This window comes from Hemicordylus capensis, chromosome 3 (assembly GCF_027244095.1).
Source record: "Hemicordylus capensis ecotype Gifberg chromosome 3, rHemCap1.1.pri, whole genome shotgun sequence".
Lineage (NCBI taxonomy): Eukaryota > Metazoa > Chordata > Lepidosauria > Squamata > Cordylidae > Hemicordylus > Hemicordylus capensis.
This window is the reverse complement of record NC_069659.1, coordinates 284,505,020-284,528,657: the sequence shown is the minus strand read 5'-3', so window position 1 is coordinate 284,528,657 and position 23,638 is coordinate 284,505,020. Positions and strand designations below refer to the sequence as shown.

General features: G+C 43.9%; 1 protein-coding gene across 4 annotated transcripts in view; it reads right to left on the bottom strand.

The window, feature by feature from the left end:
• SEMA4G (semaphorin 4G) overlaps window positions 1-23,638 on the bottom strand; it is a 185,838-nt gene that overhangs the window by 28,878 nt on the left and 133,322 nt on the right. For all 4 annotated transcript variants that reach the window (XM_053310014.1, XM_053310017.1, XM_053310016.1 and 1 more), the window contains 3 exons: window positions 10,381-10,529; window positions 9,181-9,243; window positions 8,954-9,052 (listed from right to left, as the gene is read on the bottom strand). In XM_053310014.1, the coding sequence (XP_053165989.1) occupies window positions 8,954-9,052; window positions 9,181-9,243; window positions 10,381-10,529 (311 nt within the window). The remainder of the gene's footprint in view (window positions 1-8,953; window positions 9,053-9,180; window positions 9,244-10,380; window positions 10,530-23,638) is intronic.

The window sequence follows — 23,638 nt, the reverse complement described above, 5'->3', positions numbered from 1 at the left end:
CAGATGGAAGCTGTCTGTAGTATTATTGAATAAAATTTCTCCTTTATTTTTTTGTTCTTTGCAATTTTGGATAAGCCTCTTGAGTGGAATTTTAACTCAGGAAAGGGGGCTGGGAAAAGGGCTTGCTCTGGTGCAACAAACATCTCAGTTTTGATTGTTCAGCAGCTCTACCAGGTTTCTCACCATGTGTATGCGACACATGGAGGTTTTTGTACTTTTCTAATAATAAGAAAAGGAGAGTCTCCCTGGAATTCCACCCAAATCCAGGAGGTTGGGTAAACTCTGTAGTAATTGGGTGGCGGCGGCAGTGATTAAGCTACTGAAGAAACAGGAAAGTTTAAAGGAACAGCCTTTGGGGGTGAAAGCAAGAGAGGAAGATTCAGCATTTTTCTTCACTTCACACGAGCTTGCTCTAAGACAAAGGCTGGGTTAAATCTGCTACAAACTGTATCTAAGCAAGCTAGAAAGCCTCAGATGGAAGCAGTCTGCAGTACTTGAATAAAACTTTTTTTTTAGTTCTTTTCTTTTTACAAGCCTCTCCGAGTTGGATTAGGGACATAGTGACATAGTAAGCTGCCATATACTGAGACAGACCACAGATCCATCTTGCTCAGTATTGTCTACACAGACTGGCAGCAGCTTTCTCCAAGGTTGCAGGCAGGAATCTCTCTCAGCCCTATCTTGGAGATGCCAGGGAAGGAACTTGGAACCTAGATGCTCTTCGCAGAGTGGCTCCATCCCCTAAGGGAATATCTTACAGTGCTCACACTTCTAGTCTTCCTTTCATATGCAACCAGGGCGGACCCTGCGTAGCTAAGGGGTCCATTCATGTTTGCTATCACAAGACCAAGTTTTAACTCAGGAAAGAGGGGGCATGAAGGGGGAGTTATCGGGTGCAAGCATGTCCTCAGACGTTCAGAAGCTATCAGTTTTCTCACCAAGTGCAGGCTTGCATGTGGAAGATTTTTGTACTTATCCAATAGCAAAATAGAGTTTTCCCTGGGATTCCACCCCAAGCTCAGGGAGGTTCAAGCTCCATCGATAAGAGGGGTGGTGGCGGCAGCCTTTTGAACCTACTGATATTACAGAATAGTATTAGGAGAAGCCTAGTCAGGCAGCTCAGCAGGGATGATTCAGCACTTCGTTCCCTCACGTGAACTTGCTCTGAGACAAAGGCTTTAATCCGCTACAACATGTGATGAACATAATGTGTTAATAGGGCTCTTCTGGTATTCCTTGAGAACCTTCCTATTTTAGAAGGTTTTTCTGGTGAGGATTTTAGTACTAGCCCAAATCTGATGCTCCTAAGAGGTTGTTGCCTTTTTCTATTATTGTTTCAGTTGGTTTTAGGTTTGAAATCCTTCTACTGTTCTGATTTTTGTGTTGTTTATACCTATTTTATTAGATTTGGATTTTCTCTGCCTTTTCATTTTTACTTCTGTTAAGCTCTTTGTTTTTTGGGGGAGATGGCAGGTGGTGGTGGTGGGGAGATAAAACAGAAAGATGAAATAGAAATGCTCATAAAGGACTAGAGTTGTAGCCAAAGAATTTCAGCAGCAGACGGTAGCATAATCTTCTGCTGGATAACAAATGGCACCTATTCTTGCTGAATCCATAGATCAGTCATAAACACTGGGCTCTTTTCCAAACAACTTATTTCCAGCAGGAGACTAATGAATTGGAGGGTGCTCAGATGAGAGCAGCATGTACTCATGGAGGGTCTGTTTTATGTACAGAAAAAAGCAGGATGTGGGGAAAGGAGTGAGGACAGACATTATAAAGAAGACTTTCCCTCTTCAGAGGAAAAAAATTATGAAACCACCATTGATGTGTGAACTGATGGCTAAAACAAAATCTAAAAGGAGCAAGAATATCGGCAATGCAGAAGACAAGGAAGCTGAGGCAAATAAGCATAGAAGTCTGTGATGGCAGCTGACCTAGAGGAACCTCCAAGTGACCCAGTCAGTTGATATACTGAAGCAGCATATGGGTAGAATTTGGGTGTGGCCACGGATGGATTTGGCCATGGATGGATAAGGGATCTAGAAAGGACCAAAGGCAGGCTCTCTCTGGGTTAAGGAAAAGATAATTAAAATAGGAGAAGATCAATCTAAATGACTGTTAAGTTGAAATGGAAGCTGGGATCCAGGGTTTATAAATTCAAAAGGATGAAGAGTAGACCAGAGAGTAGCTTTCTGAGCCAACACAGTATATTGGTTCAATAAAATATGTTACCTGATCCACCTTGTAACTATACTTCATGAGTGCATGCTCTCTTTTCCCTGTCAGATGCATCCTGAGAACATCACATTTACAAATGTGTTGCAGCCAAAAGTCAAAGGGCTGGGACTTTGATATCCCACATTCAGTAAATATACCTAGGAACTAGTAAAAGGAAGTGCTCCAGCCAATTAGACTAGTCTGGAAATAGCATGTTCTCTGCAGAAGCTGCAAAATTAAATCAGGCCATTGATCTCAAAGTTCTGTTGTTTTGTCCAGCAGGACCAGTAGCTGATTATTCAAAATTGAAAGCAACAGCAGCAAGAGCTCTCACTCTAACTGTGATGGACTTTGCCCCTGAAGCAGTTGGTTTTGTAATCTTTCTTCCTAAAAATACAAACAATGGAAGAGCCAATTCTTATTTTTCAGAGAGAGAGAGTCAATAATCATTAGTCAAATGTGTCAACCACATCCTGCAGCAGTGAGTTCCACCAGCTTATCTAGAAGACTTAAATGTCAGCTGTGTGGAGTTCTTTTTCTCCCCCTTCCCCTGTGACTATTCCTGTTCAGGGATCCCTTGTGTGCTAGATCTGAGGTCACAATTACATTTTTTAAAATGAGGAAGCTTTTACAAGGCTCAATACCCCATACCTGCAGCATCTTTTCCTCTTACTATATGAACTGGTTTTTTGTCAAAAGCACATTATAAATGTGCTCAGAACATACCTAAAATATAAGGTACTGCACTCCTTGTTCCTTTTCCTCATCTTGAAACTTGTTTCCTAGTTTTTGTGTGTGATACCTAAAAATACCAGTGATGGGATAATCTGGACAAGACAGAAGTGATGCTGGTAGGGATCCCAAAATATCAAGGGATCAGGTAACATATATGTCACTGATGAGAATTACCTCCAGGACTCAGAATGGACTGCATCTGAGAACCGAAGTAGCACATCTACCTGTATGATTCCAGCCATTCCTTGAAGCCAACTGGACACTACCTGCTGAAGATATTTCTTCACACAGAATGTTTCTATTTCCTGTGTGAAGATGTATGGGGGAGTGAAGCTGGGGAGGGTGTATGTGGCAAAGTCTTCTCTGTTGTGTGCATCCCTTGTTCTTTTGGAATGCAATATCCACACAATCCTGCTTGGGCTGGTCCTACAGACCTCCCTGGGGCTACATAAAGTCTTTTTTATTTAGAAAAGCTTTAGTGATCATTTATACATTATCAGGCTGTTCACACAAACAACCCTACTCAGGCTTGGGCTGCCTCACCTGGATAGGGCTCCTTGTGTGAAGTGCTGGGATCAAGGTTGATCCTGGCGCTGCCTCCCCGGGTAGCCCGGGAATTTCCCCCAGGCTTTTACCTGAGTAAAAGGGTGTGAGCATGCCCTTTTGCCTAGGTCTGGGGTTGTGTGTGTGCTCGGGCTGCAGGCAGCCGGAGCAGACATAGAGTCGGACTCCTAGAGTGCCTGGCTTGAGGGGAAATCCCTAAATGTACTGCATTCGTTGCTCGGTAAGTACATTTAGGGATATCAGGAGGCCAGGCTTCGTTTTCCCAGCCTCCAGAGATCTGCACTGACCAGAGCAGCGCGGATCGTGTGGGTGCGTGAGCCGCACACCACACAGAGAACGAATGATCGTTGGGTGGGGGGAGGTAGGTTTGGGTTTGACCCTGCCTTCCCCCACCTCCCTCCCTGTCCCAGTAACAGTCATATGAACAACCTTTATACATTTCAGCACTTTGGAATTATTTGGGTTGCTTCCACACCAGAAGTTTAGTCTGGAAATGCCACTCTTCGTTTATTCACTCTTTATGTAGAATCCAGAAGATGTTGTTAGATGATTGCATTTCAACAATTTCTGAGTTGTCCTCCCATCTTTTTTTCAGAACATTTTAAATGGAATTGCAGTGCCAGCTTTTCCACTGGGGGCTGGCAGAGCAATTGAGGCTCTCTCTCGGGGCTATTGTGCCTTCAATTGGAAGCTTGCTCCTTGCAGCTTCTGTCCTATTGTTGCTTCATGTTCAGCACAGCAACAACATTACAGATGAGTAAATTTCTACCTGCCTCTTAGTTAGTCAGTTACTGTTTCCTATTTGTGGTGTGTGCTGGGGGAATGGGTGACTTTAATTACTGATTTTTCTCTGTTTTCCTCGCTTTTCATTTGTTATTGTGTTGATAGCTGGTGTTTTCTGATATGAAGTTATTTTGGTAGCCACCCAGAGCATTCTTCAAGCATGGGATACAAATCAAGAAATAAATAAAAGTTAAACTGGGTGAAATCATTCTTGATGAAGTCAAAGCTGAATGTTATTTTTCTACTCCTAATTGTGCTTCAGCTCTAGAAAGACAAATCTCACTGTGGGCAGTTAGTAGGAATGCTTCAGAAATTAGTTTTAGAATACCATAAACCTTGGCACTTTTACTCTGTGCATAATGCAAGAAACCCTACTGGATGGAAGGGTAAAGTTCAAGAAGGTTGCTCGCAGTGCTGACAACAAAGCAGGGGGTGGCCATTCAAAGTTCTCGGTCATCAGAATAAGGTGTTCCCATCACTGCCTACATGGACAAGTTCCACATACAAAGCTGCAAGGATGAAATGTCCAGACTAGATGATGCCACCATTACTAAGAAGCCATTGTGTTCCCATCCACCCCATATTTTTTCCTTTTAATTGTTTACATCTTATTAATGGCTCTTTTTAAATAAAAAACCAACCGCAGTACAACAAGCAGCAGCAAAGGCTTATTATATATAAACGAATAACTCTCCACAGATATTCCTTGCCAAATTCTCATCCCACCCCAAGCTTTGATAGGAAAATCATATAGCTCTGGACAAGGGAAAGCATATAATTTAGCATGGATCTTTGCCTTTGTGTCTTTGACAGCACACATGCTTTTCAGCTGCCAACTTGGATGTTTTCTAGTCACATATTTATCAAAGTGTGGAATGAAGCTTTCTGGGGCACTAAAAACCTTGGCAGGCAATGAAAAACAACCGCCATCACATGTTGCTCATCACCGGTGACATCAGGGGTAGTTCTCTCATGTGGCAAGCTGAGACGACCGCTTCAAGCAGAGAGTGCACTGTGGGGCTGTGCCTGTGGGCACCCTGCTATAGGCATCACCCTACCTGCCTGCTGCCTGCCCGCTGCTGCTGCCCTTCTTCCCAATGCTTCTTCGCAATGTTTCTCCCCTTCCTGGAGCGCATTTTGGCCTCCCCCACCAGCCCCGCCCTGCCCCCTTGGCCAAAGCCCACTGTCATCACCCCTCTCCCCTTCTTTTCCTCTTGCCTCCCTCTCCCAGGGTGCATTCTGCCTACTCACCTGCTGCTGTTACCACGGTTACTGCTGCTATTCCTGCAACACTGCAGCATCCGGCTTAGCCCATCTGCCTACATTTCCCTTCATGGGACCCTGCTTTTCTTCTCTATTTCCTGTTCTGGGAGGAGACTAAGCCATGGTGGTAGTAGGGGGGCAGGTTGGTAGGCAGAGCACACCCCAAGAGGGGAAAGTGGGGGGGGGGGAGGAGGGAAGGGGGCAGGGGCAGCAGACTCTGGTCCCAGTGTGTGTGTGGGGGGGGGGAACCCTGGGGAGGTAGCACTTTGTGCCTGGCCTCAGATGTCCAAATACCTTGATCTGCTCCCTGAGAGACATTATGCAGCATTAACTACCTGGGAGGAAAGTGCATTTTCTTTTCTCAGTTACCAACTATTCCAGTGTGAATGTAGGGAAAGTAGTATTTCCTGCAATAAAAGCACCAGCCTGAAGAAGTTGGCTCCCTCCAAGCTAAGAAGCTATTGTACCATCCCCTGATCACCGCCACCATGCCCAGTTCCTTGGAAAGGCCCTTACATTTCCAAGAACGTAAGAAGAGCCCTACTGGATAGGACCAAGGATATTTACTAAGTATTGTTTAGTCCAGCATTCTGCTTCCCACAGAGGCCAACCAGATGCCTCTGGGAATCCCACAAACCAGACATGAAGGCAAAGGCCCTCCTTTACTGTTGCCTCCCCACAACTGATACTCAAAGCTACACTGCTTCTAAACATGGAGGCTCTACACAGTCATCAATAGCCATTGGTAGACTTATTGAGTAGACATTGATAGACTAAATTTGTCTAATCCCCCTTCAAAGCCTTGAGGAAGGGTCCAGGCTTATGGCCCTCACCACATCCTATGGCAGTGGATTCCATAAATTAATTATAATGCACTGGATGATAAACAATTTCAAGCTCCCCCATGAATTCAGCTACCAGAAAAATTTAATATATCTATCATTATTTGCAGGTATCTCTGTCTTTCCTTCACAAAGTTTAGGCTTTCATATCAGGCTCGTTCCCGAGTAGCCGCCAGTCGAGTTGGCAGCAGCTGCAGGCGAACCTCTCCAGATGATCTTAGCAGGCGGTTGGGTTCATGGCGGAGAAGACGTTCTCTTAAATACCCAGGGCCTAAGCTGTTTAGGGCTTTATAGGTAATGAATGGCACCTTGTATTTTGCCCAGAAACTGATCAGCAGCCAGAGCAATTCCTTCAACACTGGAGTAATATGGTCTCTTCTAGATGACACAGAGACCAACCTGGCTGCCGTGTTCTGAACCAACTGCAGTTTCCGGACTACATACAAAGGTGGCCCCACATAGAGCACATTGCAGTAATCCAGTCTAGAGGTTAGCAGCAGATGTACCACTGTTTTAAGGTTGTTCATCTCAAGAAACAGATGCAGCTGGCGTATCAGCCGAAGCTGATAAAAAGCACCTCTGGCTACCGCTTCAACCTGGCAAACCAAGGAGAGGTTCGAATCCAGAAGCACCCTCAGACTGCGTACCTGTTCCTTCCAGGGGAGCGTGACCCCATCCAGAACGGGCAGATCAAAATCATCTCCCGAGTTTCAACCCCGAACAATAAGTACCTCATTCACTGAGGATTCAGCATCAGTTTGTTATCCCTCATCTAGCCCATTACTGCCTCCAGGCAGGCGTTTAGGGAGGTTATGCCTTTTCCTGATGATGTTGACATGGAAAAATAGATTTGGGTGTCATTGCCATATTGATAACACCCTGCACCAAATCCCCTGATGATCTCTCCCAGCGGTTTTATGTAGATGTTAACTCTGGAGACAATAAGGAGCCCGGAGGGACACCATATGAAAGTTCAGATTTTGAAGAACAACAGTCTCCAAGAGACACCATCTGGAATCTGCCCGTGAGGTAGGAGAGGAACCACTGCAAAGCAGTGCATCCCACCCCCCATCCCCTCAGACATTCCAGAAGGATACTATGGTCAACAGTATTGAAAGCCACTGAGAGATCCAAAAGGACCAACAGAGTCACTCTCCCTCTGTCAATTCCCAACTGGAGATCAACCATCAGGCCGACCAAGGCAGTCTCTACCCCATAGTCCACCCGAAAGCCAGTTTGAAATGGGTCTAGATAATCAGTTTCCTCCTAGACCACCTGGAGCTGGGAGGCCAGCTTCCAGCAGATTCCTATGTTCCTATGCTCCTCAAACTCTCTTTTTGCATCCCTTATTGTCTCCTTGCATTTCCTTTGCCAGAGTTTATGTTCCTTCCTGTTCTCTTCATTTGGGCAGGACTTCCATTTTCTGAAGGAAGTCTTCTTCCCTTTTATAGCTTTCCTGACTCTACTTGTTAGCCACGCTGGCATCGTCCTGAACTTGGTGGTACCTTTCCTCTTTCTTGGTATACATTCCAACTGAGCCTCTAGTATTTTGGTTTTAAAGAAGGTCCATGCTTTCTGGAGTGATTCGACACTCCTGACTTTCCCTTTCAACTTCCTTCTTACCAGTCCTCTCATTTTTGAGAAGTTTCCTCTTCTGATGTCCAATGCATCTATGTTGGACTTCCTTGACAATTCTCCACTTGCATATATGCTGAATTGGATCACACTATAGTCAGAATGGTTAGAGTGTCAGACTAAGACTTGGAAGACCAAGGTTCAAATCCACTCCCCATCTCATCAACAATGAAACGTATTAGGTGACTCTGGGCTAGTCACTCTCTCTCAGTCTAACCTACCTCACAGGGTTGTTGTGAAGATGGAGGAAGCATGGACACAGCTCTTGGAAGGACAGGGCAAAAATGTAATCAATAAATAACAACCAGGTGTGGGAGGCTAGGTAAAGAGATAATGATTTGTCCCACATGAGGCTTCATGATTCACTGGGGGTTTGAACCCCAGTTCTAACCCAGGGAGTCTATCCACTTCACCAAAGAACAGGAATATATCCCAATATTAACATATGGAACATGAATCTAAATGTATGATACAAGGCAACTTTGCCATTGGATCATGATGGACAGGATTACAACCCAGGCTTCCCTTTTTGGTGAACATCAACAGCCTGGAAGAACAAAGCATGGGGAAGGGGGAATTTCCCCACAGATCTCCTTCCTTCTGGCACGCAGGCAGGCAGGCGGTGTAAATGGGTTCTGATGCTCATTATCTTTCCATTTCTTGGGAAGGACTACTGACAATGGAGCCAGGATATGTGAATGAATTACTGCCCCAGATATTAGTCAACAGAAAATATATCTACAACAACTATGCAAAAATTATAAACCCCAGTGTTGATCAGTGGGTATAATACAGCTTCAAATACAGCTTCTGGGAGCAAAGGGCATTCCCCCTTCTCTTAAGATCAATGCAAAAAAGCACCTCTCCCCCCCCCCCCCCGAGTGGTGAAAATCCCCATTTCTTTGACTCACAATGTATGTGCAGAGTGGGTGGAAAGCATACGTGCCACAGGCATAGAGGTGGGTTGCATTTAACCGCTGCAAAAGCCTGACGTGGTTGTAACACTCTGTCTGCAAAGAGGAAAGAGAATGTGGTTTACACAGAAGTTCTAGCAATGCACTTTCTCCTCCCTGAAGGCACAAACAGGTAAGCAGCACAGAGGCAAAGACAAAAAGACAGAGAGCCGGGATGCACGTACCTTATTGTTTTTGCCCTTTTTCAGGCAGTCTGCCCGCTTCTCAGGAGAGGCCTCCCAATCCATCTGCAAAGTCAAAAGTGGGATCATCACTCACTGGGGCACCCAAGCACAGGAAATGGTGGCTGAGCAGGACCATTTAAGATGCAGGCCCTGTGAAGCTGCCAAGGGCTCTTCAACATTCATGCTTTACTTTTGCGGGAAAAGTGGATTTATCAAAACGCAAAGCAGGAGAGCGTTTCAGATTTTTGTGGCCCATTAGCTTCTATGGGTCCTTGACTAAACTGGCACCTGCCTGTTAGAAATGTAAACCTGTAAGGAAGCAGCAAAGTGAAGTGGGGAGTGTGGCGGCACCAGAGACAAAAATGCCTTTTATGCACAGTAGAGGCTTTTTGCCTGGCTAAAGAGTTCCATTCTCATTGTGCATAAACAGAGCACAGGAAAGAGATTATAGTCAGATAAGAGCCCTAAATTAGAGTGAGCAGGTGTGAGAGGCATCATATACCTACAGGTGGACTACAGGGATAGACCCTTCTTCAAACTGGTGGGTAGACCATGGGAGTCCCATGTCCGTATCTGCTATGGAATCCAAATTTAATGACAGATGCATCTCATTTTTACAGAGCAGCATTTTATTTTGCACACTTTCAAAATTGGTTCTCTTTTAAGCTATTATTCTCTAATGCAACGAAGGCTGCGCACAGATCTACATGATTAGCACTGAGTGCAACTGCATCAGTATCTAACACAGCCTTTTTCTGTAGAACAGGCTGGGGTGGGGGGCTGTTCCTTTAGTTTGGAATTTTGCAAAGAACTGATCGGCTGGCCTTTGTGCCTACTATTAAGCAGCCTCCCCACTTCTCAGAGCTGGGTTGTGCAAAGCACTGATTGGCTGGCTCCCATGTCAGCCCACTCCTACTGGAGCAGATTTAAAAGTTTAAATAAACACACACAGAGAGAGAGAGAGAGAGAGAGAAAGGCTTTAAAAAATAAAGACATGTTAACAGTGAATTTTCCAGGCACTTGGAAAAGACCACTTGAAGCATTGGGGAGAGCACATTTGATCCTGTCTGTGTGCTGGTTAAGGAGCAAATATGTGGGGAGCACACCACAGTTGAAATGTCTACAAGTAACCTATGTCTAGGAACCCACTTTACCAAGTGGAATGCAGTGGGCATGCCAAAGTGATACAATTGCACTTACTGTCCGATGGGAGCCGTCAGCAATGTTGCTGGAATTTAAGGAGAATATGGCTCCCCTGGCTCCTACATAAAGGATCCCCTTCTCATCTTCTAGAAGGAGGGTGGTGTAATTCTGGGCATGACTGATGAAACGCCTCGCAGCAGTCAAATCTGGGGAAAGAAAAACAGGCATTTTTAAAACACTGGGAAATGTGAGCCCTGCCCATCTTGAAGAACGAATGATACCTGGGTACTGTGGCTGAATTGAAGGCCCACTAGTGTGCCTTCTCCACATCTGAAAGATGAGAGGAGCAAGATGTGCAAGCAAACCAAGATAGAACAGAGTGAGTGAATTGCTTCTAAGGAATAGCCAAAAGGTTTTCAAATATCTTTCAAAATATGAAATTAAGTTTCTTCAAAGCATAGTTACGCCCAGAATTTCAAAGATACAGAGCCTGAAACTCAATCAGTTAGAGCAGAATACTTCATTTTAAAGTGATGTGCAGTCAGTGCATGTTCGCTAGATAGTAACTGTCACTAAGTTAAAAGGCCACATCTAGTAATACCTTTATTAGGGCTAAAACGACACAAAAGTCTTGAGCAACTCATTTTCCACCTTAAGCAAAGCAAAAAGGGGATGAGGGGCACTGGACATGTTGTAGGAGCCCCAAAAGCTGAAGTGTAATAGTCTTAAAATTGAGTTTAGGAGGAATTAAGTCTAGCGATCAAGTTTCTGAGAAACTTTTGTTTGCTTAAGACTTGTTTCATTTTGGTTGGTTTTAAGAAAGGTATTATTAAGAAAGGTTTGGGCCCAGGATACCTGAGGGACCACCTGCTCCCAAGGGTTGCTGCCCACTTGACGAGGTCATCTGAGGGGGCTCTGCTCCGGGTGCCGACAATGAAGGAGGCTCGGTTGTCGTGCACGTGGGACAGGGCCTTCTCTGTAGCTGCCCCCAGACTCTGGAATGCTCTCCCGGGTGGCTATTCGCTCCTCGGTCTCCATCACAGCTTTTAGAAAGAGTGTAAAATCTTGGCTTTTTGCCCAGGCTTTTATTTGATTGTCTCTGCTGCTGCTCTTTGTACTCTGTATTGCTTTTATGCTTTTGTTTTAAATTTTTAATCAGATTTGTTTTATATTTTTAGCTTAATATTTTAATTGTGTCTTCTTTACAACCTTGTTTTTAAATTTTGCTGTAAACTGCCTTGAGATTGTTTGAATGAAAGGCAGTATATAAATTTAACAATAAATAAATAAATAGATAAATAAATTACTATATGTGGTTTTTGGATGTTTCTAATGGACTGACATGGTAACCCACAATTTTTAAGTTCAGTGGGGGCCATTCTTCAGATAGTGTGCATAAGATTGCAGCCTTAGCCCCTGAAAAGTCAAGAGATACATCCTATCTGCACACTATGTTCAACACACATTCACTCTATATACAGTGTACACACATTAAAAAACTGCACGCATATAAATTAAGTTCAAAACACATACACACACTTCCTATCTGTACCCTGAATTTAAGGGACACCTCTACACCTATAAAATGCAAGGTATGAATACTGGGCTAAATCCAACTGTACTAGTTCAAATTGATTGAAGATTGGGTTGAGAGTGTCCTAAAGTTGGCCACAAAAGGAAGTTCTCGTCCTCATTGTTGGAAGCACCTTGCAATAGTGCTGGTGATTCAACTGAAGGCATTTGAGGACATATTTAAGGACATCTGAGGAAAATTAGTGCAACAGGGAAGCTTTGACTGATCTGGATGTGAACTATTGCCTTAGCATGATGTAAAACTGCAAATACATACTTTGAATTGGTGGACTAGGTTGCTAATAACAACAACAAAGGGCCAAAAAAGCAAGGGAGGAAGAAATAAGAGAAGAAAAGGACAGTACCTTATTCTCCAGCTCTCCAGCAATGCGCCCCCACCCAAAAGACGGCCAGATATTTGCCTCCCCAAAACATTTAATTTTTAAAAAGAGCCCCCAAATGGCTCTCTGTCAGAAAATGGTGGCTGGAAATGACATCGGACATCATTTCTGGGTCATTTCCAGCCACTCAAAACCATGGATAGACGAATTTTGCCTTTTCCCCCCTACCGTGAATAATGAAACTGGGTCTCTTAAGACCCAATCACAGATACGTGAAACCACAGAACAAGAGTCCGTGGATAACAAGGGCCACCTGTATTATCGTGAGCTAGTCCTCTAGCTCTGCTAGTCCAATGATCTTAAGGAGTCCTTTGTCAGATGGGGCAGATTTCAGGTCTCCTGGAACTCCCAACATTGTCCTCCTCCTTCTTGGTATCCAGCTGTCCCAACCACCCCTTTCCTTCATTATAGAGGATGAGCAGGCCATCTCTGCAGTAGAAAAGTGTTGCTTAATCCCATTTAGAACCAAAAGACCATTTCCCACCCATCTGGGAAGCCTCCAAACAAAAGTAATCAATCACACACCAGAACAATAGTCATCAAACACATTTCACCAAAATGTCCTTTTATGTTTTCTTTTTAGTAGAATTTATAAGCATTTTGTCTTAAACTTTTGTCCCTGCATTGAGAATCTTGTTATTAAAAGGTGGGTTCTAAAATTATATTTAATTAATAGAAGTCCATGTTGAAACCAGGGGTGTATGAAGCTTGGCTGCAACCAGAGGACAAAGTCCTCCGGCAGCTCCTTCACCACCAAGGCTTTACAATTGTGCACGCATTGTGCATCTGCACCCCAAGGCTCTCAAGGAGGCAGGGAAAGGAACTCCCAGTCAATGATTCCACGAACCACTGACTGGGGAAGGGAAGCTCTGCCAGGGCTGACAGGCCCCATTCTCAGCATTGGCCCCTCCCCCTTGCATAAGTCATCAGATGCAGGGATGGGGCTAATACCCAGGAGAGGGTGCTTTCGGACCCTTTCCCATCCCTCCCCAGTTAGCATTTCATTGAAACTGACTAGCTGGGCTTTTCCTCAGAGAGGAGATGGGCGTGCCTTGCACTCCCAGCCGGCGAGCACTTTGTTCGCCAGTTGGGTGCAGGAGAGGGCAAGGAGGTGCCCTGGCCAAGGAGGAGTCTTGGCCGCTCCCCCAGATCCTGGAGGCCAGGGGACAATCCCCCCACTTGCGCCATAGTCTCGACACCCCTGGCTGAGACCTCACAGAGACACATAAAGATTCAACTGGGGTCCTGGTCCTTTAAGAAGCTACAGTATCTTAGTGGAATGAAGCAGGTTTCTGGGGCTTCAAATTATGTAAAGCATCAGTTAGAATGAGAACTACCACTGGTGCAAGAGCTTTGTTATTTGGTTCCCAACCATCTGAGCCTTACCTACTGCCTGAAGCTGGCTTTGCTCCTTTGGCAACCTTGGGTTTAACTGAATTATCAGCTTGCTTGATCTGGGTTTCCAATCACCTCAGCAAAGATGGCTCAATCCACTTAGGTGCCCGAAACTGAAACTCCCGAATCAGGTGCCCTTATGGTGATACCTCAGATAGAGTGCACAGTTTTGGTATTTTAAACAATTAGAGCTAACGTTGGAAACCACAGTCAGGAACAACCCAGATGCCCCAGAGTCCTACATTCAACCCTGCTTGGATACAGATGACGGTCTACCCTTGTGAATTCTTCTTGCATTTATGACATGGTCTCAGATGAGACTAGATTCTGGAGCCTTTGATGGGGATGATGAAAATAGTAGTACAACAACATCTGGAGACCTAAGTTTGAGAACCCCTGCCCTGCTTTAAAAGTATCTTACACCCTCCCGCTAGTGTGCGTAAAGGCACTTCCCCATATTTCCCTGAATCTAGACTTGGATGCAATTCCATCGTAAGGTGATTGGTGGCAGTCTGGTAGTATATTACCCCACTTCTTGCATTATTCACACACCCCATTACCATTTGCTTCACACACACACACACACACACACACACACACACACACACACACACCCTGGCCTCTTTTGAAACTTGAAGACCCTCCCCTAAAAAAAGGCTAGTGAAATTGAGAAGACCTTTCTCCAACTTTCTCAGTTTCAGACTAGAGAAGGGGATATTCTGAAGGGAAATGTTAGTGTAGTGCAGCTCAGTTCTAGAAAAGGAGAAGTCAGGTAATGAAGGAAGCTATAGCACTTAACAGTGACCAAAGAGACAGTTCAGTACAGGGAAGAGAGGTTAAAATGGGGGGGGGGGGGTTTGATGCATTTCCAAATGTGTACAGCTCTAAAGAAAAAATTATGAATAGAGGACTGAAGATGCGGTTCAGTCAGAAGTGGCTCAAGTCCTGAGTGTCATCTGAGTAAGGCTGCAATCCTACGCACACTTGCCTGGGAGTCAGTCCCATTGAACAGAGGGTGATTTACTTCTGAGTAAATGTATATGGAATTGCACGGTTAGACAAACAGAAATTGGGATAATTTAATTAGCAGAGGAACAAATCTGCATCAGATTCAGTTACCCATGGCAGAGAGAGAGAGAGAAGAGTTCATATCAAGATCTTGGATTTTTCTTCAAGGAAGAGGATTATTTCTAGGTGACATTTTCACCCTTTGCTTGTAGCGGGCTGTTTTTTAATAGTCAAATTTCAATTAGCTCACCAAACCCACAAGGGATCTTTGGATAAAAGTGCTTTTCTAACCACCATTTAATCACAATTACCTTGGCAAGATTCCCAGGTATCTGTCCTTGTTTTAGTCTGTATACTTTCTCTCAAACGTCTTCCAGCAGGTGTTATCTGAGAACAAAGCTGACCACTGACCATACTACCAAAACCCCTTTTGGTCAAATGCCCATCTCCTCCTTCTCTTGCTTTTCATTTCCAACATAGATGTAAGTTTCTTCCCAGCAATGCTGAAAACACTCCCAAGTATCTATTGTGCAGCGCAGGGGGGATATACTGCAATTTGTAGTCTCAGTGGGAAAGAGAAGAATGATGCTGTTAAGTGGGGTTTAGAGGGCCCATATTTAGCATCAAGACTGCCAAGGTGTAACCGAAACTGGACAACTAGGTTTGCAAACAGCTGGTTCTCACTTCACTCGCTCATACTTGGTGATGGACTGAATGAATCAGTGACCTCCTGGGACCTGTACGTAAATGCCTCTCTGTCCATGTTTTAAGATAGGTGGTGAAGTTCATTTTGATACACATAGTACTTCCAATGTGTAGAAGCTCCATTAAAAATCATTCTTGTTTTCTTTCCTGCTGCAGCAATGGAGGATTTTGTTTTGTTTATAAATTTTATATCCTGCCTTCATTAAAATCCAAGGCAGCTTTACAATAAATAGAATGTAAACAACATAACATATCAAACAATCAAACAAAATACAACTCAAGCCAGATCAACTTACTAACACAACCACTTAGCATACAGATAAATTTCAGGAGAGGAGAGGGAACAGCAGCTGAAACAGAAATGTCGTAGCCAGACAGTGGAACACCATCAATGAGATGGCTAAGTGGATCTTCCAGGGGAGCAAGTTCAACAAAGTGGAGGCCACCACTAAGAAGGCCCTCTCTCACAGAGTAACCAAGCATGCCTCAGAAAGAAGAGGGCTTATCTCAATCTTTGTAAACCACCCTGAGCCATTTTTGGAAGGGCGGTATAGAAATTGAATTAATAATCAACACCATAGGGGCTACAGAAATCATCATCAGCCAGTTACAAAAAGCAGCTTTACTGGGAACAGCCTATATTCTGCGACGATATCTATAACAATTGACAATAAAATTCTGGCATCCCAGGTCCTTGGGAAGGACTCGATGTCTAGATAAAACAAACCAGTCAAAACAAACCAGTCAATAACACCTGTCTGACTGTGTAAACAAGAAATAATTATAATATATGAGGAGTCATCCAAGTATGCTGGGCATAAACCATTTGAGGTTTTAAAGATTAACACCAGCACTTTGAATTGTGCCTGGAAACAAATGGATAACCAGTGGAGCTGACATATAACAGGTATAATATGATCCAAAGGCCTTAAACCTGCCATAGCTGCATTCTGGACCAGCTGAAGTTTCAAAAAAGTCTTCAAGGACAGCCCCATGTAGAGTGCAGTGCAGTAATTCAGTCAGGCTGTAATGAAGGCAGGGATAACAGTGGCCAGATCTTACTGAGGCAGATATGGACACAGCTGGCACACCAGCCAAAGCTGGGCAAAGGCCCCTTGGGCTATGGCAGACACCTGAGCACCTGAAAATAGTCACACTCCATCTTTGCATTGACAAGCTTTTTAGCATTTGGCAGCGATTGTGTTTTTTTCTGTTGACCGCCCCCCACCCCATTAGCAATCTGATTTAATAAGTTGTTGTCCATTAACGCTTGTTCAATAAATTGGTCACTGTCTAAGGGCCAGTTCATGTGTGTGTGCATATTTGTCACTTAAAAACAAGCATGATTTGTATGTGTGAATGAGACATCACAGATAACCCATCACAGACTTCGTTATTTCTTCAGACACAATTCTTTTCAGTGGAATCAGTTCATGTATTGGGCTGCAACTTTCAAAATAATGGGGGGGAGAGTGATATACATGTATATGTGAATCTGCTATCATAAGACTTTCAGGCTTCTGTCTACTCCATGTTAGCATAGCTGCTTTTTTTTTAACTTGTCTCCAGTTCTCTCCCTTTCTCCTCACAAATCTTCCATTCTAAACCTAGTATAATAACTTAAGAACACCCCTGCTGGATCAGGCTCAAGGCTCATCTAGTCCAGCATCCTGTTTCACACAGTGGCCTCCGAGAAGACCACAGGCAGGGGCTGAGGGCTTGCCCTCTCTCCTGCTGTTGCTCCCGTGCAACAGGTATTTAGCGGCATCTTGCCTCTGAGGCTGGAGGTGGAGGAGGCCTGTAGCCACCAGACTAGTGGCCATTGATAGACCTGTCCTCCATGACTTTATCCAAGCTAGTGGCCATCACCACATCCTGTGGCAGAGAATTCCATAAGTTAATTATGCACTGTGTGAAGAAGTACTTCCTTTTGTCAGTCCTAAATTTCCCAACCTCCAGTTTCATGGGATGAACCCTGGTTCTGGTGTTGTGAGAGAGGGAGAAAAATTTCTCTCTGTCCACTCTCTCTACTCCATACATAATTTTATACACCTCTATCATCTCTCCCCGTAGTCGCCTCTTTTCCAAAGCAAAGAGCCCCAGATGCTGTAGCCTTGCCTCATAAGGAAGGTGCTCCAGGCATCATCTTGGTTGCCCTCTTCTACACCTTTTGGTTCTTCAGTATTGTAGATCATCTTGGTTGCCCACTTCTGCATCTTTTCCAGTTCTACAGTATTTAAACTCTAAACCCTCTCAAATGTGTACACATTTTTCAGAAATACTGAGAAACAAAACAAAACTCAATTTTCCTTGCCCAAATGGGATTAATTGTGTGGCCTTCTCAGTGGATCTACTACCAGCCTCAAAATGACAGCAACCTCTCTACTTCTCTTCCTTTTTAGCAGTCTAGTTAGTAATCAGGGAGAAGTGCTGCTGTTTTCCTGAGACAGGAAACAATGATAAACCAGAAGGACCCTGAGAAAAGGCCTTCATCTTTTTCTGGCACAGGCATTCAGCTGAACTGGAGTCAGGGAGGGGATGATCGTGAAAACCTGAGGCCTGAGAAGTCACTGCCTGACCTCAAACTGTCTCCCATCCTGCGAACTCTGGTCTGAACTGGCCTTCTGGTGACTCAGCCTGAGAAGTAGCTGGTAGGGAATATAAATAGCATGTAGTTTATCAGGGCAGCTGCCTGCCTCAGGCGTTTGTGTCCCAATCAAGATTATTATTTTTCTTTTTCCTCAAGGGATGGTACTTTAGAAAGCAAGTATTTCTTTCAAAGAGGAAACATGGGGGAGGTGTGACTGGATTAGTTTGTATGCATGTATGACTGGATTTTCTTATCTGTTATGAGGCAACAGTGGCTGACAGACTAATAAAGCACTCTTGCAGCAATGCTGTGTTGGTGCTGCAAGGGTGCAACAAGGGAGGGACAATTTTTGTTGATCGCCCCTTCCTTCTGAAGCTAACTGTGACTCCTGAAAATATGTCCCTGAGGGTCATGCAGCCATCAGGGGCATATTTTGGGGAGTCATGGTGAACTTCAGGGAGAAGGGGAGATAACTGAAAATTGCTTCTTCCCTGTAGTGCCAGTACAACGTTAGTAGCACCAGCACTTTGTGAGTAAAGATGTTTGTTTATTTATCATATTTATATACCACCTGATATGTGTATCATATCAGGCAGTATATAAATAAATATATGTGGTGTATATATATGGTAAATAAGGGCAGTATATAAATAGACGTTGGCCATTGTCTTTGATGTGCTCACAATTTCTTACTAATCATCACTTATAGTATGCTGTATAACAAGAGTTGGGACATACTATTATTCACAGTTTTCTGTAAATGCCTAGGCACCCATCCACAAGAACTGCTTTTGTTAAAAACTTGGTGCTGTAATAACTGGAGGAAATTCAGTTGCCTTTTGCACTGTAGGTTAAAGTTGCTTAGGGTTAAATTCCTTTGGGTATAACTAGAATTTGCATTAGTATATTGAATATGGTTTTCTGCACCTTGCTCTGATCCCATAAAGAACAAAGGCTCATATGCATAAGCAATCAGATCCTGATTCATTTTCTCCACCTTCTCTTTCACACTTGGCCTCTGTAGATTCTCAAAAGCTCTCATTTCTATGGTAGATTTCAAATTCCCCTTGAGAAAATTGGGGTGGTCTCCATAATCAGTTAGCACTGTCCCATAGAATAAACCACCTGACTGTACACTGTTCCATCACTTGATTGATTGATGTTAATCAATCAATTATTGATTGACCCCTTATCTTGTTTTAAATGTTTTGTAAACTGCCGAGATTGTTTGAATGGAAGGCAGTATAAACATTCAACAATCAATCAATGTTTCCTAGAGAGCAGAGGGGTTTGGGGTAACCAAGGCAATGAAGAACCAAAACAGGCCACAACATGCAAATGTTAAGGCGGAAGTGCAGGGCTGGCCCTGGCATTAGTGCTGGCTGGGACACTTAGCTATCTTAAGCGTAGCTATGCTGATACTGAGTAAATTGGTTTGGCTATGAGGGGCAAAGAGAGTCCTCTCTTGATGGATGCCACCATAAATCTATAACATTCAAATATTTGGTTTGCCTTCAGAAGACAAAAACAGCTCGTACAAAACAAAAGCCGTTTCCAACGTCATCACACCCACAGTAAAATAGGTTTTTATGGGAACATTTGGCCAAACTGATAATGCATTTATAGTTATGAAATGTCAGGTGCCCAATAAAAAACGATTATTCATGTTAAAGGCATCAGTTCCCATAAAAACCTAATGGTGGCATCAGGGACCAGTCGGGAGGACCATCAGCAGACTGGAAGAAAACCGGCTTAATTTCTATCTTTGGGCAAAGGTTGCTATGGTTACAGGATGTAGCTACAACAAAACCAACAGAACTGATCTGGGCCAGTTAGGGAAATTCTAAATTCAAACCAGGTAAACTTATATTTGAAATATTGATACCTTCATTTGTGGGTTTTTCCTTTAAAAATAACGACCAAGGATCTGGTTAATCAATAATTTTTGTACCAACCAAGAGAGAGATCACCATAGCGGCAATATAGGCAGGTGTACATTGGTAACTAGGCCATCTAGATTTAAATAAATTTAATAGAAATTTATATTAATAGATAGTTCCTATCTCTCAAGTAGATTAGAGATGGTGGAGCTTGGTGACAGTTGCTCCTCAAAACAGGAGCTGTTATATGGAGTCCCTCAGGGCTCCATTCTGTCACCAATGCTTTTTAACAGCTACATGAAACCGCTGGGTGAGGTCATCAGGAGGTTTGGTGCTGGGTGTTATCAGTATGCTGATGACACCCAAATCTACTTCTCCTTTTCATCTTCAAGAAATGGCATTCATTCTCTAAATGCCTGCCTACAGGCAGTAATGGGCTGGATGAGGGATAACAAATTGAAGCTGAATCCAAGCAAGACGGAGGTGCTCATTGTGGGGGCTCAGAATCTTGAGGGGTGAGTTAGATCTTCCTGTGCTGGATAGGGTTACACCCCCCCCAGAAGGAGCAGGTGCGCAGCTTGGGAGTACTCCTGGACCCAGGCCTCACCCTGGTATCTCAGGTGGAGGCCATGGCCAGGAGTGCTTTCTATCCGCTTCATTTGTTTCGACAGCTGCGCCCATTCCTTGAAGAGGATGGCCTCAAAACAGTGGTGTATCAGCTGGTAACCTCCAGGCTTGACCATTGCAATGTGCTCTACGTGGGGCTGACTTTGATGTTGTTTGGAAGCTTCAGTTAGTTCAAAATGCGGCAGCCAGTCTGGTCTCTGGGGCAACCCAGAAATACCATATTATGCCTGTTTGAAAAAGTTACACTGGCTGCCGATATGTTTCCAGGCAAAATACAAAGTACTGGTTATTACTTTTAAAGCCCTGAATGGCTTAGGTCCGAGTTATCTAAGAGAGCGCCTTCTTCTTCATGATCCCCACCGCATGTTAAGGTCATCTGAGGAGGTCTGTTTTCAGTTACCACCAGCACATCTTGTGGTGACTCAGAGGCAGGCCTTCTCTGTAGCTGCCCCAGGGCTGTGGAATGCACTCCCGGCAGAAATCCGTAATCTGAGTTCATTGCTGGCCTTCAGGAGAGCCCTTAAAACTATCTGTTTGGCCTGGCCTTCCAGGGTTTTTAATTGGTTGTAAATTGTTTTTAACTGCTGTAAATGTTCAGTCTGGCTCTCCAGGGTTTTTAACTGTTTAACTGTTTTAACTGTTAATTAGTTTTATGCTGTTTTTATAGTTTTGATTTTAATGTTAACTGATATTAATTGTTTTTACTTTAATTGTAAACCGCCCTGAGCCATTTTTGGAACGGCAGCATAGAAAAACAAACAAACAAACCAACAAACAAACGTGCTGTCAATGTGAATCAATATGTTGAGCATCCTCAGCCTTGAGGGGTTCTGGGGCAGTTTGCTTCTTTTGCACCCACCCCAACATCGCCCCTACTTGAGCCACAAAATTAGAATTACAGCATCTCCATTTGTGCAGCCTCATACTATTTGAAGACCTTACATTTACAATAATTTTCCTGATACAGGTCACATTGAACAGATACAGGTATACACACACACACACACACACACACACACACACACACACACACACACGTGTTGTGCTTGTGCTCACAAGCTGCAATCAGTCTGACATAGATCACAATCCCATTAAACAGTGCAGGCATAGCCTAAATTTAGGTGATTCCTCTCATTTTATAAATAAAACACTAAGGTTGTGAAGAATGGCTTGTTTCAAGAATATCCCATGATCAAGCAAAAGAGTGAGCTAAGATTTAGGACTCAAGTGTTGTCAGCTTCAAATCCAACACTCCGGGGCTTGAAGCTCACCCTGGAGCATTATGCAATCCTTATTCAAACAGCACAAAGCTAATGATACCAGCTCTGCTTATTTGCATGTGGAATGGCAACGACAATGCAGACAAATGAGGCATGGACAGGAAAGACAGTCCAGCCACTCCAATTTGCTACATGTTTGCAGTTATAAGCCTTAATGACTAAACCTGCCTACGTACAGCAATACATTCCCTGAGCAAAGCTTAAATATTGGAGAGTCATCTTCCTGCTACTGCAGCCCTACCTGGAGGGGGATCAGATCATTGACAGATGGCAGGCACCTGCCTTTGAAATGTCATTGCTGCACCATAATGCGGAACTGCAGGGTGAGTGTCTCCAGGGGGGAGCCAGAACATCAGCCCTCCCCACAGATGAGCATCAGCTCCACCTGTGAAGGAGAAAGTGATAGAAAGCCAGCAATTCATCCCATTGGCCAACCATGCTGCCATGAGGCAAGGTGACACTCAAGCCTCTTTGCTATTGGAATGTGTTCTGTTGGATGCCCTTTGCTGCCTGTTTCTGAATGATTTCATGCTGTTCTCCTTCCCAAGGTTGCCTGAACTCATCAGATCTATAGCTCAAGATTATTAGTTCCACTTAGACCTCTGCCAAGGTGTTCAGGTTGTGCATTTTCTCTGAAGGGCTTTGCATATGCATAAATACAAACTATTCCCTTCATGGGGACAGCTGAGCTTTTAAAGTCCTCATCACCTGCCTGGGGGAAGGGAAAAACCCAGTCTCTGCACTGGATGTTTACCATGCAGCCAATGCCAATCATAATTCACACCTGAATGGCAGGATCTACACCACAATGGGTGTTTGTCCAATATCATCTGAGCTGCAATATCAAGTTTTCAGTGTAGGTAAATAGCGCAGCAGGGAAGTAACTTGCCTAGGGAGCAATAGGTTGCTGGTTCAAATCCCCACTGGTATGTTTCCCAAGCTATGGGAGACACCTATATCGGGCAGCAGTGATATAGGAAGATGCTGAAAGGCATCATCTCATGCTGTGCAGGAGGAAGCAATGGTAAACCCCTCCTGTATTCTACCAAAGAAAACCACAGGGTTCTGTGGGCTCCAGGAGTCGACACAAACTCAACGGCACACTTTACCTTTACCTTAAAGTATGGTGTTAGTATGTAAGCCCGCTTCAGGTGTTCAAACGCATAGAGGGGGAAACAAGTATGTGTCAACTAGCCATGCCCCCTGCTCTGACACATCAGTTAGTCACATTTGCTGGTCACCGGCCCATTCAGCTCTCGTTTCCAAAGACAAGCACCGAACAGATGGAAACTTTCTCTGTGTGGTTTAAAACCCCAGGCCATTCAGGGTACTGAACTGCACAGAGAAAGCTTCTAGGTCATGTCTACACAACTGCGGCTGTTGTGGGACTACAACTCCCATCATCCCCAACCACAGGGCGGGGATCAATAGTCATGGATGTTTGTTTATTTTATTTTATTTTATTTTATTTTATTTTATTTTATTTGAATACCACCCTTCCAAAATGGCTCAGTGCGGTTTAGAATTAAAACACACTACTGAAACAGTAAAGAGCTAAAACAAATTAAAAACAACATAACAATTAATAATTTAAAAACATTTAAAAACAACAATTAAACAATTACAGTGATTAAAACCCCAAAATCGGGTTTTGAATTTTAAAATAAACCAGAAATTAAAACCCCCACAATTTAGGAAGCTGAGAAAGCTTGGGTGAAAAGAAGGGTTTTCAGGAGTTTTCTGAAAATTGCCAGAGATGGGGAGGATCGTATCTCAGCAGGGAGCACATTCCACAATCTCGGGGCAGCGACCGAGAAGGCCCGTCTCTGTGTAGCCACCAAACGAGTTGGCGGTAAC